We start from the raw sequence: 14,718 nt of genomic DNA, 5'->3' as shown, positions 1-14,718 counted from the left end.
CCTGTGTGTGCACTATTTACTTTACGACAGTCACCAACAGCATATTATTAGACGCCCCCTCCGTCACTCTACTTGAATCTGAGGTGGGGGCTGAAAACCAAACTGAGGCAAAGGGCACGGTGCTACACTCGTTTAAAACCCAAGAAAGCACTTTTAGGGTTCTACATTGAACACGCGCTTAATTTCTGATAGAAGATATTATTGTTCCTGCAGTGATATATTTGCTTTCATTTTTTTCTTCACACCCAGTCAGGGTTAGGGTGCTTTATAATGTGCAGTGTAGGCCTGCATGTTATGACAAAAACATACAATGTATGACAAAATTGTTTTACTTTGCGTTAAAAGGATGAAGAGCGATCAATAAAAGCTTTAACTCACAGTTTTTATGTCCGTCTGCTGTTCTTCATGTTTGACATGATACCTGTGTTTGTAAAGTTTTTCTTTTAAATCTAAAATAAATCATCATCATTACCAAATATGCACCAATTATTCTAAGGGCTGTTGCCTCAAAATAGTAATGAAAGCATGATCATTAGCTCCATGCCTCCATCAAACAGGTACAATGTACACATACTGAGTGAGCAAGCATTGCTTGTTGATAGAAAACATTTCATTGTGATAAATTCTGACTTTTATTACAGAAGCTTTTATCGCGATGACGGTTGGGGGAAAGTGCACATTCTTAGCACAGAGTGTTAAAAACAGTAGATGTCAAATCTGGGTGTAAATAATGTTGTTGGGTTGTTAAATCTCTTAACCAATCAGCTCTCGGCCTCTGGGAGCAATGGGAGACTTTTCAGGACGTAAGTTTTTGTGAGTTGGTGTTGAAAAGTGACGTCTTTGAGAATATGGTTTGCTGCACTTTAAAGACATTCATTTAAGCTAAATGATGACTGATGATGGTTACTGATCATCACTTTACGGCTGGTTAGTTCTGTCCCTATTGCTCTCCACACTACAAACAGAAGCCCGAACACACACAGACACCAGAACTATACTGCAATGTGTCAGGGTTTGTCCCTTCCTGGGTTAGATGGACAGGACATCAAAAAAAGTTTAGGTAGGGAAGTTAATTTTAAGCATACAGATATTTCCTGTTTGTGTAAAAACATGGGTTGTTCACAGCTTTGCTGCAGATCGATCATATGTCATACGTAACACCCCCTGAGGCAGCAGAAGTTGGAAACTGCCACCCCCCAGTGAGACATCTTTGAAGTGCCATGCAGGCCGAGGGCCCACAGCTCTGTGGGCAGCAGAAGCACTCAGCTGTCCCGAGGCTCCGAGAGCTGGTGCTGCTGCTGTGATGTTATTTCCAGCCCTAAAAAAAACCTAGTATTACATTCACACATTTAGAAATAAACCACACATGGGGGTCTGCATCACCCCCAGGCTGAACGTTTGTCTGAACTAAACAACTTGCTTCATGAAGTTGGAACCAAGATACACAAAAAAGAGAAGATATTGTGAATGGATGTTACTGCAGTGTTTTTGAGTGCAGTTCCAGTTTTTGCAACTTTACCTTTTTTTTCTCTCTCAGTCAATCAACACATAATACTGATTAATCGTTGAATTTTAACCCCCTTTTTAATCGCAAATTTAAAGTTTGATTATTCTGCGTTTCAAAACAGTTGATGTTGACAATGTTAAGTGATTCTTGCCACCCGCTTCTATTTGGAAATCAAATGAGTGCAAAGAAATGAACATTATGAACCTGACTTTTACATCACTCCTAACGCTCCACTTTAATGCTATGCCAGCTTTGGTGATGCAGTTCCCCGCTGACATCAGTTTAAATAGCTGCACCTGTATGTTAGCTCATAGGTAGCAGCTCAAACCTGGAGTACTTTGGGGATATTACAAGAGGGGATGGCCCTGCAGACACACAGAAACACATACTGGTAGCAATAAATAAGGTTGTGGAGATGCCCGAGAGGTGTTCGATAATTATTTTCTAACCTAAGAACAAATCCCACATAAGAAAACAAAAACATCGGTGAATCCCATAAAAAAGGATTTAAGGACAAATTTGTTCTTCAGAACGGTTGGTGAATGAGGCCCACTGTTACTGATGATGAATAGTCATTGTCTCCTCTGGGTGTGTGCTGCTGTTACCTGGTGAGAGTTTCCTGTCAGAGCTCCGGGTGTTGCTTCCTCTGTAGTGATGCTTTGAGTTGGTAAAGCCCACAGCACCGGCACAAATGTGAAAGTAGGTGGCTTAGATCGTTCTTCTGTTAAAACCTGTAAAATAGAAAATAAAAAGCAAATTACCCAGATTTTCCAAGCTCTTAATTATTAATTCCGTGGGTTCCCCTGCCAAGAGCAAACAGTCTCATGAGCGTTTCATATTTTAAAAACATGAAAACATGTTTCATGTCTCAGCATCTATCTCACAGTTGAATACCACATTTAGAATTTACTATTTCTCTCAGCTTCACAGGCTTATGTAACTTTACCCTGCCACTAATGAGCCACCATTACACACACACACACACACACACACACACACACACACACAGAGATTAGACTGTTTAGCGCCCTGCAGCTCAAAGTCTCAACACACCCACACTCAATGAGCACAAGTAATGAGAAGCTATTAAATCAACTTCTCGTCTGTGTCAGACACTTCACAAGTTGTGCTGTTCTCTTAGTGTCTGTAAAAAAGTATAGAACTAAAACTTTTTATAAGATTAAACTGGGAAGGGAAGATTTCCACAAAGGCCAAGCTCTTCCTTGGCTTCCATGCTACACCTTTACCTCAAGTTTCATGAAAAGCAGACCAGAAGAATATTTGTTTCTGACAGACAAAGGGATAGACCATCAAGACAGTGACCCCAGATTGCTGAACACCAATGAGACAGGTTCTGCCCAAAGTTTCTACCTGCAATTTTTTTGTTCTGCTGTTTCCAAGTGCTCGCTCATTGGTGGATAGACTTGGGAATCTGTAACAGAGTAAGTTCTGCACCTGAGGGGTAAACCTCCATACAGTGTTTCTTTGAGTAAGCTGACTTCTTAATGCCTGAAGCTGCAGACGGCAGCAGGATGTTACATTACAGACGATACATTTATATCAACTCCTCAATCAATCAATCAATCAAACTTTATTTATACAGCACCTTTCAGACAAATTAAATTGCAGTTCAAAGTGCTTTACAAGAGTGCATAAAAGTTATTGACGAAAAATAGTTTATAAAATCATTGATAAAATCATTGAGAGACTAATGCACACCAGTAAGAATTAAAACAAATATGTATAAAAATGAAAAAATAAAATATGACACATAAAAGCAATAAGATATTAAAATTAATACATAGAATAATATTTAAAATTGTAAAAAAAATATTCCTGTCCTGCAGACACACTGAGATGAAATGGACAAAAAAAGGTCACCATACACAGTGAAGTATCAACACTTCACAACATATTTCTGTGTGGAGTAATTATTTTTATATTTACATTAGAAAGTTAGAACTTGCTTAAAGTCAAACCATGACTTTTCCAAAATATAACCAAGCAGTTTTTTTTTTTTTTTGCTCAAACTGTGATCATTTCCAAATGTTAACTGTGCACTTGTTGCAAATACAGAGATGAAGAAAAAGAGAACATTCTGTTAGAGACACGTTAGAACATTTTGGTCTCCCGTTCGGAAACGTCTGCAGCTGAAGTGATGATCAGCTCTTGGCAGCTTTGTTGCCTTTGTATCCAATGAGTCCTGTTCTTTAGTCTTTCATTGCCGAACAGGTACGCAATGTCCTCTCTAAGAACTGAAAAAAAGAAAAACAATTTGGACAGCACTCCAAAATAGTATTTTAATTGCCACTGACTACTGCAGTGATGAAAGATGTAATGGTGGAGACTCCCTCTGCTGGGATGGACAAGTACCTTTTTTATTCAAATATAAATGAGTCCCACCTGTGTATGTTTGAGTAAATTGCCTGTTACACACTGAAGAAGAGCGTCTGCTCAAAACATTTGTGTGGCAGTTCAAATACAATTTTGGATTGCTGTCCTAATTCTGTTTCTTGTTTGAACATTTTTCGGGATTCAGCAGCCAGTTGTTTTACGTTAAAAGGGAGTTGAGCTTGTTTTATCTATCATTATTCTCTCTGAAAACTGGAAAGGGGATTGTGTGAACCAACATTAGTGTTGACGTCGTTTATTAACCTCTGGGACAAGCATTGTGCACACTTTGTGGACCAGAAGAACACATTTTTCTGACCCTGTGTACCTAAATAAATGTGACACTTTCAGCAATGATGTTTTTGATTTTGGATTGGTAAATGGACTTGAGCTTGTATAGCAGTCATCTGACTACTCAAAGCGTTTTTACGCCGCAGGTCACACTTACACATTCACACACTGATGGCAGAGGCTGCTGTGTAAAGAGACCATCAGAAGTAACTAATCACATTCATACAGCAGCGGGAGCAACTTGGGGTTAAGTCTGTTGCCAAAGGACACATCAGGCATGTGGCTGCAGGAAGCCCTGACCTTCCAGTTGAAAGACAATCAACTCTACCACTGAGCCACAGCCGCCCCCCCCATGTCGAAAGGGTATGAAGAGGTGGTCCAACGTGTAATAATAGCAATTGTAGATGTTGAAGCTGTAGCGTTTTGTATTCAAGCATGGGGGAACCATTACATCTCCAATCAGTGGGCGTGAATTACATTTCTTAAAGACTGCCTCGCTGATATACTCTGGAGAAGTGTGTTGACTCACTTCATGTTTTCTATACATGTGAGCAATAAAAGAGGTTTGTTTTGTTGAAAGTGGTGACACTTTTTCCCATTATGTTTTGGGTTCAACGGCATTTCAAAGTGTCAAGTGCAAGAAAACATTGTAATTTATTCTCACTGCAGCAATCACTCAAACACTCATGAATAGAACTCGCGCTGCTTTAATCACGCTGGTTCTCCACTTCGGTGTTGTGAGGTCCCAAGAAAAAAACAAAGTGAAGGATAAGGAGAGTGACGCGCGTGGTTCCTGCTGGCACTTTTTTTCATTTGATCATTTGACTTTGTGCGTCATGCATGAGAATCACACATTTCGTATAATGACTTGACTGACCATGAATAAAAACCTTGGTGATGAAAAGATAAATAGAATCGACCATCTCACAACTGAAAGGTCGGAGTTCGATCCCCAGCTTCCGCAGCTACATGTCCAAGTGTCCTTGAGCAATACACTCAATTGCAAATTGCTCGCATTGCTTTGGCGGCGTCAAAGTGTTTGAATGGGTTAGTTGATTCTGATGGACGCTTTACTTAGCAGCCTCTGCCATCAGAGTGAATGTGGCTTGAATGGGGTTTTGAGTCGTCAGAAGACTAGAAAAGAGCTATACAAGCTAAAGTCCATTTTCCATTTACAATTCATATGCGGAAAAAACACACACGTTATCTGTGGTATAGCCTTTTGAGCCTGACTGTATGAGTCAGCATGTGGCTGTATGATTAATGGTCTCTTTCTTTGAATCAGCCAGTGTAAACATGAAACATTGTCCAGTGTAATTTGCTATGGGTGGTCTCTTACATTAAATGAATTCTTAAAACATTCTTAATTACCAGTGATGTTATCAATAACACCAAGGTTACATTCTGTACGTTACTATTGAACAAAACAAATGGACATGGAGAGCAATGAGCAACAATCCAAACAAACACAGTCTTAATCAAAGTCACCACAAAAAGCATTTACAGAATACTTCAGCTGCATGTGGACAAAAAACGCCTTATATGATATTGTTTATATGTAAACAAATCCAAAAAGTTTGTATAGAAACAGCAACACATAGCTCCTGATAGGTAGCAGCTGCCTGCCAGCTTATGCTAATGTTAGCCCGACGCACACAGCACATTACAGAAGTAGCTTTCTCTTAGCCCATGACGCTAACAACAGTATTAATGCAGGTCATTCAGACAGTCCTCAGAATCATCTTATTATCCTACTTTTTTGGCAAGAAAAGTCTCAATCGCTTTGGTGGGCGAAGGTGGGCTAGTGGTTGGTGTGTGCACTCCATGTAAAAATAATGCAAAAATTTCCCCCACAGGGATCAATAAAGTTTATCTTTATCTTTATGTGGGGAGGCTACAGCTCTCCAAGCAGGCGGCCCAGGTTTGAATCCCACCTGTGGCTCCTTTCCTGCATGTAATTCCCGCACTCTCTCTCCCTGACTTCTGAACCACCTATGTAATGTCCTATCTCTAAAAAATAAAGGCATAAAAATCCCAAAAATAAAGCTTAAAATAAAAAAAATAAAAAAATTGCTACCAACATTAACCACTCTTCCACTCTACCAACATATTAATGCAAAGTTATTGTAATTTATCAATTTGTCATGTGCTGTGACTCTTACAGAGGAGGCTTACGACCTCATTGGCACCATCCCATATAAGACCTCACATTTGACGGTTAACCGCACACTTTCAGAATCTTTCTTTTCTCTTTTTCATGTTTCCATAAATGACATAAAATAAATAAATGTTGAGATCCTCTGCTGGATATCGAAAGAAATGAATCACATACGTATGTCAGTCAGCAAAGAAAAGAGAGGCACGCTCCTGGCTCGTGATTGTTGTGCAATCTTTTTTTTTTTTTTATCTTGAATTCAAAAGATGAAGGTTCTAGCACATTCTGTCCTTGCCTGTAAAAAAAACAAATTGTACTGCCCTATACAGAAGGCAGAGACGTGTCATTTCAGAGGGCATTCACATGAACATATGTGTCCATGGGGAACAAAGGAAAGCAGACAAAGGACTCTGATATCTATGCTCACATGTTGATGGACAGGCTGTGAATTACTTAGAAGAAACCAAATGCTTCATGAATCATAATCAATCAATTCTCTTATTGTTGAATTTTCTCAGAGCTATAAGGAACTTATTTTAAAGTCATTATCACAGAAAATCTGCCTGTTTCAGTTTTCATCTTCCGTCAAAAGACCTTGTTTTTTCTCCACCTTCTCTCTTCCATAACTCACTAATGATGTGTTCTCCCGCTCTGAAAAAGGTTAAATGTTGCCGAACTTTCTCCACTATGGTATAAATAAAATGTAGCTACTGACATAAAAATCCTGACACAGAATCATTACAGTGAACTGCCAGAGAGAGATCATCTTTACTCTAAGCAAAAATGTTGCCCTTTTTTTTCAAACCCCTCATCATTTTCAGATTTTGTTCCTTTGACCTTTCTGGTTCATTTCTTATTCCAAAGAGGAAAATACAGGGACAGGAAGTTATGCAATAGATGCATGCTGCCAGATTTAGAGTCTTAACCCCGGGGGAAGAAGTACATCTATACTGGGAGTAAGCTTCTTTTTTACACAGTATGTATAATTCTTCAGTTGATTAGTGAAGACCCAGTAACATTTGACTTTATAGAAGAGTGTTTATATTTCCCAAATATGATACCATGATATGACAGATATAAATACAATCAACAGTATGTGAATTATAATGTCCACAGCCAGAAAACTGATGCCTCATAAACACATTTGCATTATCAACATTTAACATTTTTAAAGTGATCTTTGAACAAAAGTACACAGCGTTTACTGTAGTGGAAGTACAGATACTGCGACAGGTGCACAACCATAGACTGTATACACATGACAGATATGATTTCTGTGCAAGTAATCAAACTGCTGCATTATGTTTTCTGTCTTCCTCGCTCTTTTTTTCATATTGTGATTCTGTCAAACTACGCAATGCATTGATATGAAGGCAAAGATTGTCATTATAGCATCCTGTAAGGGACTCTGTTGCTCCGTCCAACACTTCCACGTGGTTCTTACCTAAGGAGTCCCTCTGCCTCCCCTTCACCAGGCTGGGATAGTCTCCCACTGTGAAGTAAAGTGTATATGGGAACAACAAGATCAGGAGGTATTCAGGGGCAGCCCTGCTGAAATTCTCTAGAAATGTTTAAGATTTGCATTTGTGAAAATGTCTTTGCTTGTTCATACATACACCTCACAGCGGGAGACTATCAATGTCCAACATGGAGGTAGTACAGGAGTGAAAAAAACGATGCAGAAATGGCATAAAAAGCAACAGAGACCGACGCATTCATGTAAATTTTTGCCTTTACATCAATGCTTCATTGGTATGAAACATTCACAATATCAACAAAATAGAAAAAAAGAATATACTGGCAAATAGAAAGCATGATGAAGCCTTTCATTGCATGCATGGAGACTGCACCATGATGCATCGTCTGCGTTCTCGAGGTCAGTCGGACTCATCCGCTCACCAACACTTCACCTGGGAAATTTCCCAGGGCGCTGACAGGAAAAAAAATTCCTGGTAAAATCAGAATGAAAAATTCGGCTGTTTGCGTTCATACATGAAGCTCACCAAGAAAACTTCTAAAAGCTTTGTGCATGTGTAAAAGCACTTTGATAAAAAAAAATGTTTCCTTAAATGCATCAAAGCAAAAGTAAGAAGCCTGTTTTGCAAGTGTTAAGAGTAGAAGGTTTGGATATGTTTGTTAAAATGAAGCGAGTAAAAGTAAAAAAATAAATACTGGAGTTCAAACATCAGAAATCTCTATTAAAGTACTTTAAGAAGTTTGTACCTGGTTACTAAACACCTCTGTCACAAAACATTGATCACTGTTTAACACCACTGTAGTATTACTAAAGTCAAGGCACTAAGTACCGTTTTCACTGCCTCGCTTAAACCTCTGTCACCCATGTTCTTTGACACCTTTAGGTCCTGAGCATGACACTCGTGAAGTCCAAGGTTTTTATTAGTCCAATACAGGCATATCTGTAATCAGCTCTATTTAAAGAAACAGAACAAATGTCCCCACTAAAATAATCATGTGCCATCTAATAACCCTGTTTATGTGTCTAAGCTCTTGTGCAATCCTCCTTGTTTGCATGCCTTCTGTAGTCAAAGCAGAGTAAGTCAACACTGTGAAATGTAAAAAGCCAGCGTTTCCTACTTGCCCATCGGAGCCCTCTTGAGTGTGTGATTGCGTTCGAGTGTTGCCGAGGTCATGCCGTCCTCATAGATCACATTTCCAGCCAGCACTGGTTCACTGTGTTACATGTCACCCGTCTGTGTGCGTGCTCCCACTCAGTTATTCCTCCAGGCATGTCGGACTCGTCCAAAAGAAACGAATACAAGCAGCACTAAATCATTTCCTGAAGCAGACCACCCTGCGAGGGGCTCTTTAAAGGGACACTCGTAAACGCAGAGCTACCAGAAAGTGACTAATATAATTTAAGGAGACACAGGAGAAGGTTATGATATGGGTTTATAACCGCTCACATATTGACTAATGTCTGTTTTTATTGTAGTTTATTTATAAGTTCTGCTGTGGGGGAAGCTCAAAGTTTGCAGTGCGCGTGTGTGATTTGTTAAAATAAAGAAATATTTGGGGCATCAGTGGCTTAGTGGTTGGAGCTCGCGCCCCATGTGCGGAGGCTGTTGTCCTTCATGCAGGCGGCCCGGGTTTGAATCCGACCTGTGGCTTCTTTCCCGCATGTTATTCCCAACTCTCTCTCTACTTGGTTTCCAGCTCTGTCCACTGTCCTAGCTCTACAATGAAGACACAAAAAGCCCAAAAAAGGTGCTCTATAAGGATGCTGTGACTTGGGCAAGTTGTGGCCGTAAATAGTGTTCAAATAATCGAGTCTGCTTGAGTTACTGTTCACTACGGCAGCATCTTCACTCAGGTTTTGCTTTGAGATCTCAACAGCTGAGATTTGTGATTCTGCTGATTAGAAAAACTGCAGATGAAGACATCAAACTGAGAGAAACGGCAGCATAAGACAATTCATATTGAACAGTGTTTTGTAATTCAATCCCATGCAGATGGCATTTTAATACATAGGAGCTTGTATTTCAATCAAGATTGCTGAGAGACAGAAAAAAGAGATATGATTGTTCTGTGATGTCTCCTTTTTTCAAAGAAAAAATCCTGAAGAAAAACACTTTTGGCCACTTGTACTTTTCACGTTGTATTGTATGCAACATTATAAAACATAAGTTCAGCACAATGCAGCACCTTGCAGTTTCCGAAAGCTCCACATGAATGATCACATATTCTCTCTTTTGTGTCCGATGGTTACCATAGAGCCATACTGAGCACAATCAATCCTAAAAACCGCTGTGCTCCATAGATGTACATTTGAGTGGCCACAGTAAAAGCATAAACACTTGGGTGTGCCACCGAGCACAGAGTTTAATTACAGACCAAAACACCGCCCCTCCCTCCAGAGCAGATAGGGTGTGCAAATATAGCCCACTGCCAGCTGCTAGCGAGCACGAGTTATCTCTCCAGATAATAAACAAATGACTCCAACACAAGGACAAAAGCATTAAATTAAGCATATGTTTGAATCACTGTTGAATTTTCAACTCGCTGAATTATTTAAATGATCCTCAAATACACTCTATGTGTGATGCATCATAAAGGTTTTTTATACCTTTGTGCAGTGATAAAAAGTTTAAAAAGTAACCTCTATACTTGTATGCATACATTCTTAATGATTTAGTTTGTAGTTTCTCTGTGTGTTTGAATAAATCCCCCAAAAAGTTTGTTTTTTTATGTTTATAGTGACAGGAAATAACAGAAGGATCAAGTAGCTGCGTCCGAGTGTATACTGTGTCAATGTGTTTATTTGTGAGAGCCTGAGAGGGGGGCGAGCGAGTCGAGGGCACATCAGTGGGGTTAAAGGTGTAAAGAAGTTAGATATTAAATAACTTAACTGTTTTTCCCCTCCCGGTATGATTTAGCTTTGAGGTTAAAATCTTTATCTTATAGGATTCTACAAAGTTTAAAGCAAGAGCCAAAAAGTTCCCAAAGGGCGGCAGAAAATGTCAACTTAGCAGGCATCAAGCAGGTCGTTTTAAGCAAGTACTTACTTCAAAAGAAAAAGTACCTTACCTCCTCTGGATTTGGATTCATATCGTCCATTTCTGTTTCAAATGGCTCTCCATCCAGAAGTGTTGCTTGTTTCCAAACTTTAGAAATCTTCCTCTTAAGTGTTGATCAAACCCGACCCTGACGATAAGATGCTTATTTTTCCTGCCTGTCTTCTGAAGTTCAAAGTGTATAACTGTTGGTGAGTGTGTGTGTGTATCGCCCTGCTGATTTCCTTTTATAGACACATAATAGCCACAAATAGCTTGCAGACGGCAGTCCGCCTGCTGGGCACCACTAACAATGTTCATGCTGGGAGCTACGAGAAACGCAGCTCTAAAGTGCCGAACGTCCCGGCAGAGATCACTTATTCACATCTTTCAAAGTGTCTAAAGTCGCTCTCCTTTCCACAAATAGACACAGAAAGGGTCCTTTACATATTTCATAATGCCATGTTATGACAGACATCATGGAAAGTATCCTGACTGAGTGATCACATGTCATTAAAAAGAGGTGATTGTGTTTATTTGAGTGCTGAGAAAGTAAATAACAGGGCATCCTGCCTGACAGCTGAACAAAGCTAAGGAGCCTTTTGTTTATGGCAGCAAAAGAAAAATCAGATTTTTCTGTTTTTAAATGTAACAAATGCAGATTATACTTTACTGTTATACAGGATGAACTACTTTAAATGATATATGTATTATTGTATTGATATCTATTAATATACGGTATGTGTAGATATGCATATATTGTGTTTACAGTTTTGATTGATTGGTGTGTATATGCATGCATGTGTGCATATGTGTGCGTATATATGTGTATATGTATGTATGTATGTACGTTACATACATACATACATACATACATACATACATACATACGATACATAAGTTTGTATGTATCATATATCCTTATTTGAAATATGTTGGGACGATGAGGTGAAGCGGACTATTTCATATTTTCAAAGGAGCTTGTGTGAGTGTGTCTGTTCTACTCTTGTCCTGTTTTTCCTGTTTATGATTCATGTTATGTGTTGCAATGGTTGCATTGGACAATGGACAGACAGTGCATCTGTATTGAAATACATAAAGAACGAGACTTCAAGATTGAATGTTTTTGTTGCCAACAGAGTCTTAGAAATTCTTAAAGCTTCAGATGCCTGTCAATGGAGGTATGTAGACACTGCAATCAACCCAGCTGATATGGCTTCCAGGGGTTTGAAAGTGGATGCATTCCTCAAAGATGCAACACGGGTGTCAGGTCCGCCTTTCCTCCTTCAGCCTGAGAGTAGGTGGCCTGTTAATCCTGATGATGTTCATCAACTTCTTTCGGATGACTCTGAGCTCAAGAAAGCTGTAACAGTGAATGCTGTACAAGCTGGAGAAGAGATTGACGCTGTTACTCGCCTGTTCAGATATTTCTCATCTTGGACTAGTCTCAAGATATCTGTTGCTTGGACGTTGAGATTCAAGAACTGGCTCTTGGCTTGCTGTCGGAAGAGGAAACAGTTAAACCTTAATCTTTCAAAGTCTGACTTGGAAGTGGAACAGACAAGATGTTCACTGGAAAAGGATATGGAATGCTTCAAGAAAGTTCAAAGTTGTCTGTCAGTGGATGAGCTTGAGAAAGCTGAACTGGAAATAATCAGGTTCTGCCAAAGGAAGAGGTTTCCAGAGGAACTCTCTAGGCTGCAGAATGACTTAGACTTAGACTTTCTTTATTGTCATTCAAACTTGTACTTTACAGTGCAGATAAGAAGGAAATTTTGTTGCATTTGGCTCGTAGTAGTGCAGGATAAAAACAGCAGCATGTATTTACATATAAAAAATAAAAATAAGGTGCAGATATAAATAGATATAAAAAGAAAAACTATGAGTAAAAATAGTGTATAATAATAGGGGAGATTGTGAAGGGTTGTAGCCACATTTGTAAACTCTGCCCACTGCTTGAAGATGGCATTTTAAGAGTTGGTGGCCGTCTGAGCAGGTCCTCTATGCCTCCTGAAGCTAAAGATCCCATAATACTGGCCAATGATTTCCATATCTCAGACATTCTCCTAAGGCACATTCATCAAGAAGTGGGACATGGTGGTCGTAACCACATGTTATCCAGGCTGCGGGAGAGATATTGGATTACTGGTGCTAGTACAGCCATTAGGAGAGTTCCTTCTAAGTGTGTCACTTGTCGAAAAACTGAATGCTCAACCATTGTCCCAGCAGATGGCAGACTTACCTGTTGATGGAGTAAGGCCAGGTGAACCGCCGTTTACTCGTGTCGGAGTTGACTATTTTGGACCGTTTGAAGTGAAGAGCAGGAGGAGTGTTGTGAAGAGGTATGGTGTTATTTTTACCTGCCTTGCCATACGTGCAATTCGCATTGAGGTGGCGCCTTCACTAGATACTGATTCCTTCATAAATGCACTCAGACGAAGAAGGCCACCACACAGTTCTTTGTGACGTGGAATCGATCATCAACAGCAGACCAATCACTCAAGCATCCACAGATCCTAACGACTTGGAGGCACTGACACCAAATCACCTGTTGCTGTTAAAAAAGCCAGGAGGCTGACATTTATGCTCGTAGACGATGGAAGCAGGTGCAATACATGTCTGACTTGTTCTGGAAGAGATGGGTTAAAGAGTACTTACCACAACTGCAGGAGCGTCAAAGATGGTCAGGAGTGACGCGCAACATCATTGCTGGAGATATTGTGCTTATCATGGATAACACAGCACGTCGCAACTCCTGGGTCATGGGAAGAGTTCTACAGATGTTTCCAGACCGAAGAGGATTTGTTCGTCAGGTGCGGATTAAAACAAAGAGCAGCTGTCTTGACCGGCCAATAACGAAGAGCTGCCTGATACAGGTGGCCGAAGCAGGATGAGGAGTGTCTGCTGCATCTTGTAACTTTTTTGACCTTTTGATCTGACTGATAAACTGACAGACGTGTCACAAATGAATTGACAAGTTTCATGACTGAGCATGGATTTTGTGACTTTTGACTTGACTGACCTTCGGCTCGAGAAGAAAGAAGAGATTGTATGTGTTATGAACTTTGAATATTTAGATTTAAATTATTCCACGTCTCCTATTAATATTATGACGGGTAATTATAATGGGTAATAACATAATAATTATGGGCTGGTGTGTTGGAGCCATGGATTGGTATAATTGTCTTTGTGCTATTTATTTAAGGTTAAGGTAGTTTGTTATATGTTGGTGTTTTGGGTTACTGATTATTATATCATTTATTAGGATTATACTGAGTAGGGGGATGTCGGGTCACATGGGTATGGGCGGAGATGTGTTGATTTAACTCACCTGTTCACCTTTTTGTTCTCAGTGGAAGAGAGGGGGTGAGCTGGGTTGCCGTATTTTTTGTTGACCGCTATTGTTTTTAGTTCACTGTGATTATGAGTTAATGCACGTTATTATGAGTTAACTTGATTATCTTTTTTTACGTTAATAAAAAAAGTCAAACTTATTTTTACGTATCACAGTATTCTTTTGAAAGCGCATCGGACAAATATATTAGGCCCAACCTCAGCCTCTCAGCGGCTTCATCTTCAGGAAAGGAGCTACAATCATTATGTACAGTCTCTCTTGAGGACATCAGGAAGAATAGCAGTTACAATTCTGCAGCTTATGGGGATTCTAATAACTCAATTAAACTAAAATTTCTGATCTAAGAGTAAACAAAAACATATTATTACGTCTTCCATGAGCAAAAACTTTGACGTGTATTGTTGAGAGGTTTTTGATTGTAAGCTTGGAGGGATTAGGAGCATGATGTTCATAAAGAGAAAAATGCTTTGTGATCTATGGCATTAACACTAAATCACAAACATACTGT

At 39.6% G+C, this 14,718-nt stretch overlaps 1 protein-coding gene across 3 annotated transcripts in view; it reads right to left on the bottom strand.

Annotated features, from left to right (window-relative positions):
* mlip (muscular LMNA-interacting protein) overlaps positions 1–11,168 on the bottom strand; it is a 36,450-nt gene extending 25,282 nt beyond the window's left edge. The window contains exons 1-2 of one of the 3 annotated variants that reach the window (XM_029281399.2): positions 10,890–11,168; positions 2,113–2,238 (exon numbers count right to left, since the gene is read on the bottom strand). In XM_029281399.2, the coding sequence (XP_029137232.2) occupies positions 2,113–2,238; positions 10,890–10,919 (156 nt within the window). In that variant the 5' untranslated portion in view covers positions 10,920–11,168. The other 2 variants (XM_065959635.1, XM_029281400.2) reach the window with 2 other exon arrangements.
* Between the last annotated feature and the right edge of the window lie 3,550 nt (positions 11,169–14,718).

The sequence above is a fragment of the Labrus bergylta genome, chromosome 10, assembly GCF_963930695.1.
Source record: "Labrus bergylta chromosome 10, fLabBer1.1, whole genome shotgun sequence".
Taxonomy (NCBI): Eukaryota; Metazoa; Chordata; class Actinopteri; order Labriformes; family Labridae; genus Labrus; species Labrus bergylta.
Note: the sequence above shows the minus strand (reverse complement) of the source record. Positions and strands in the feature narration are given on the sequence as shown.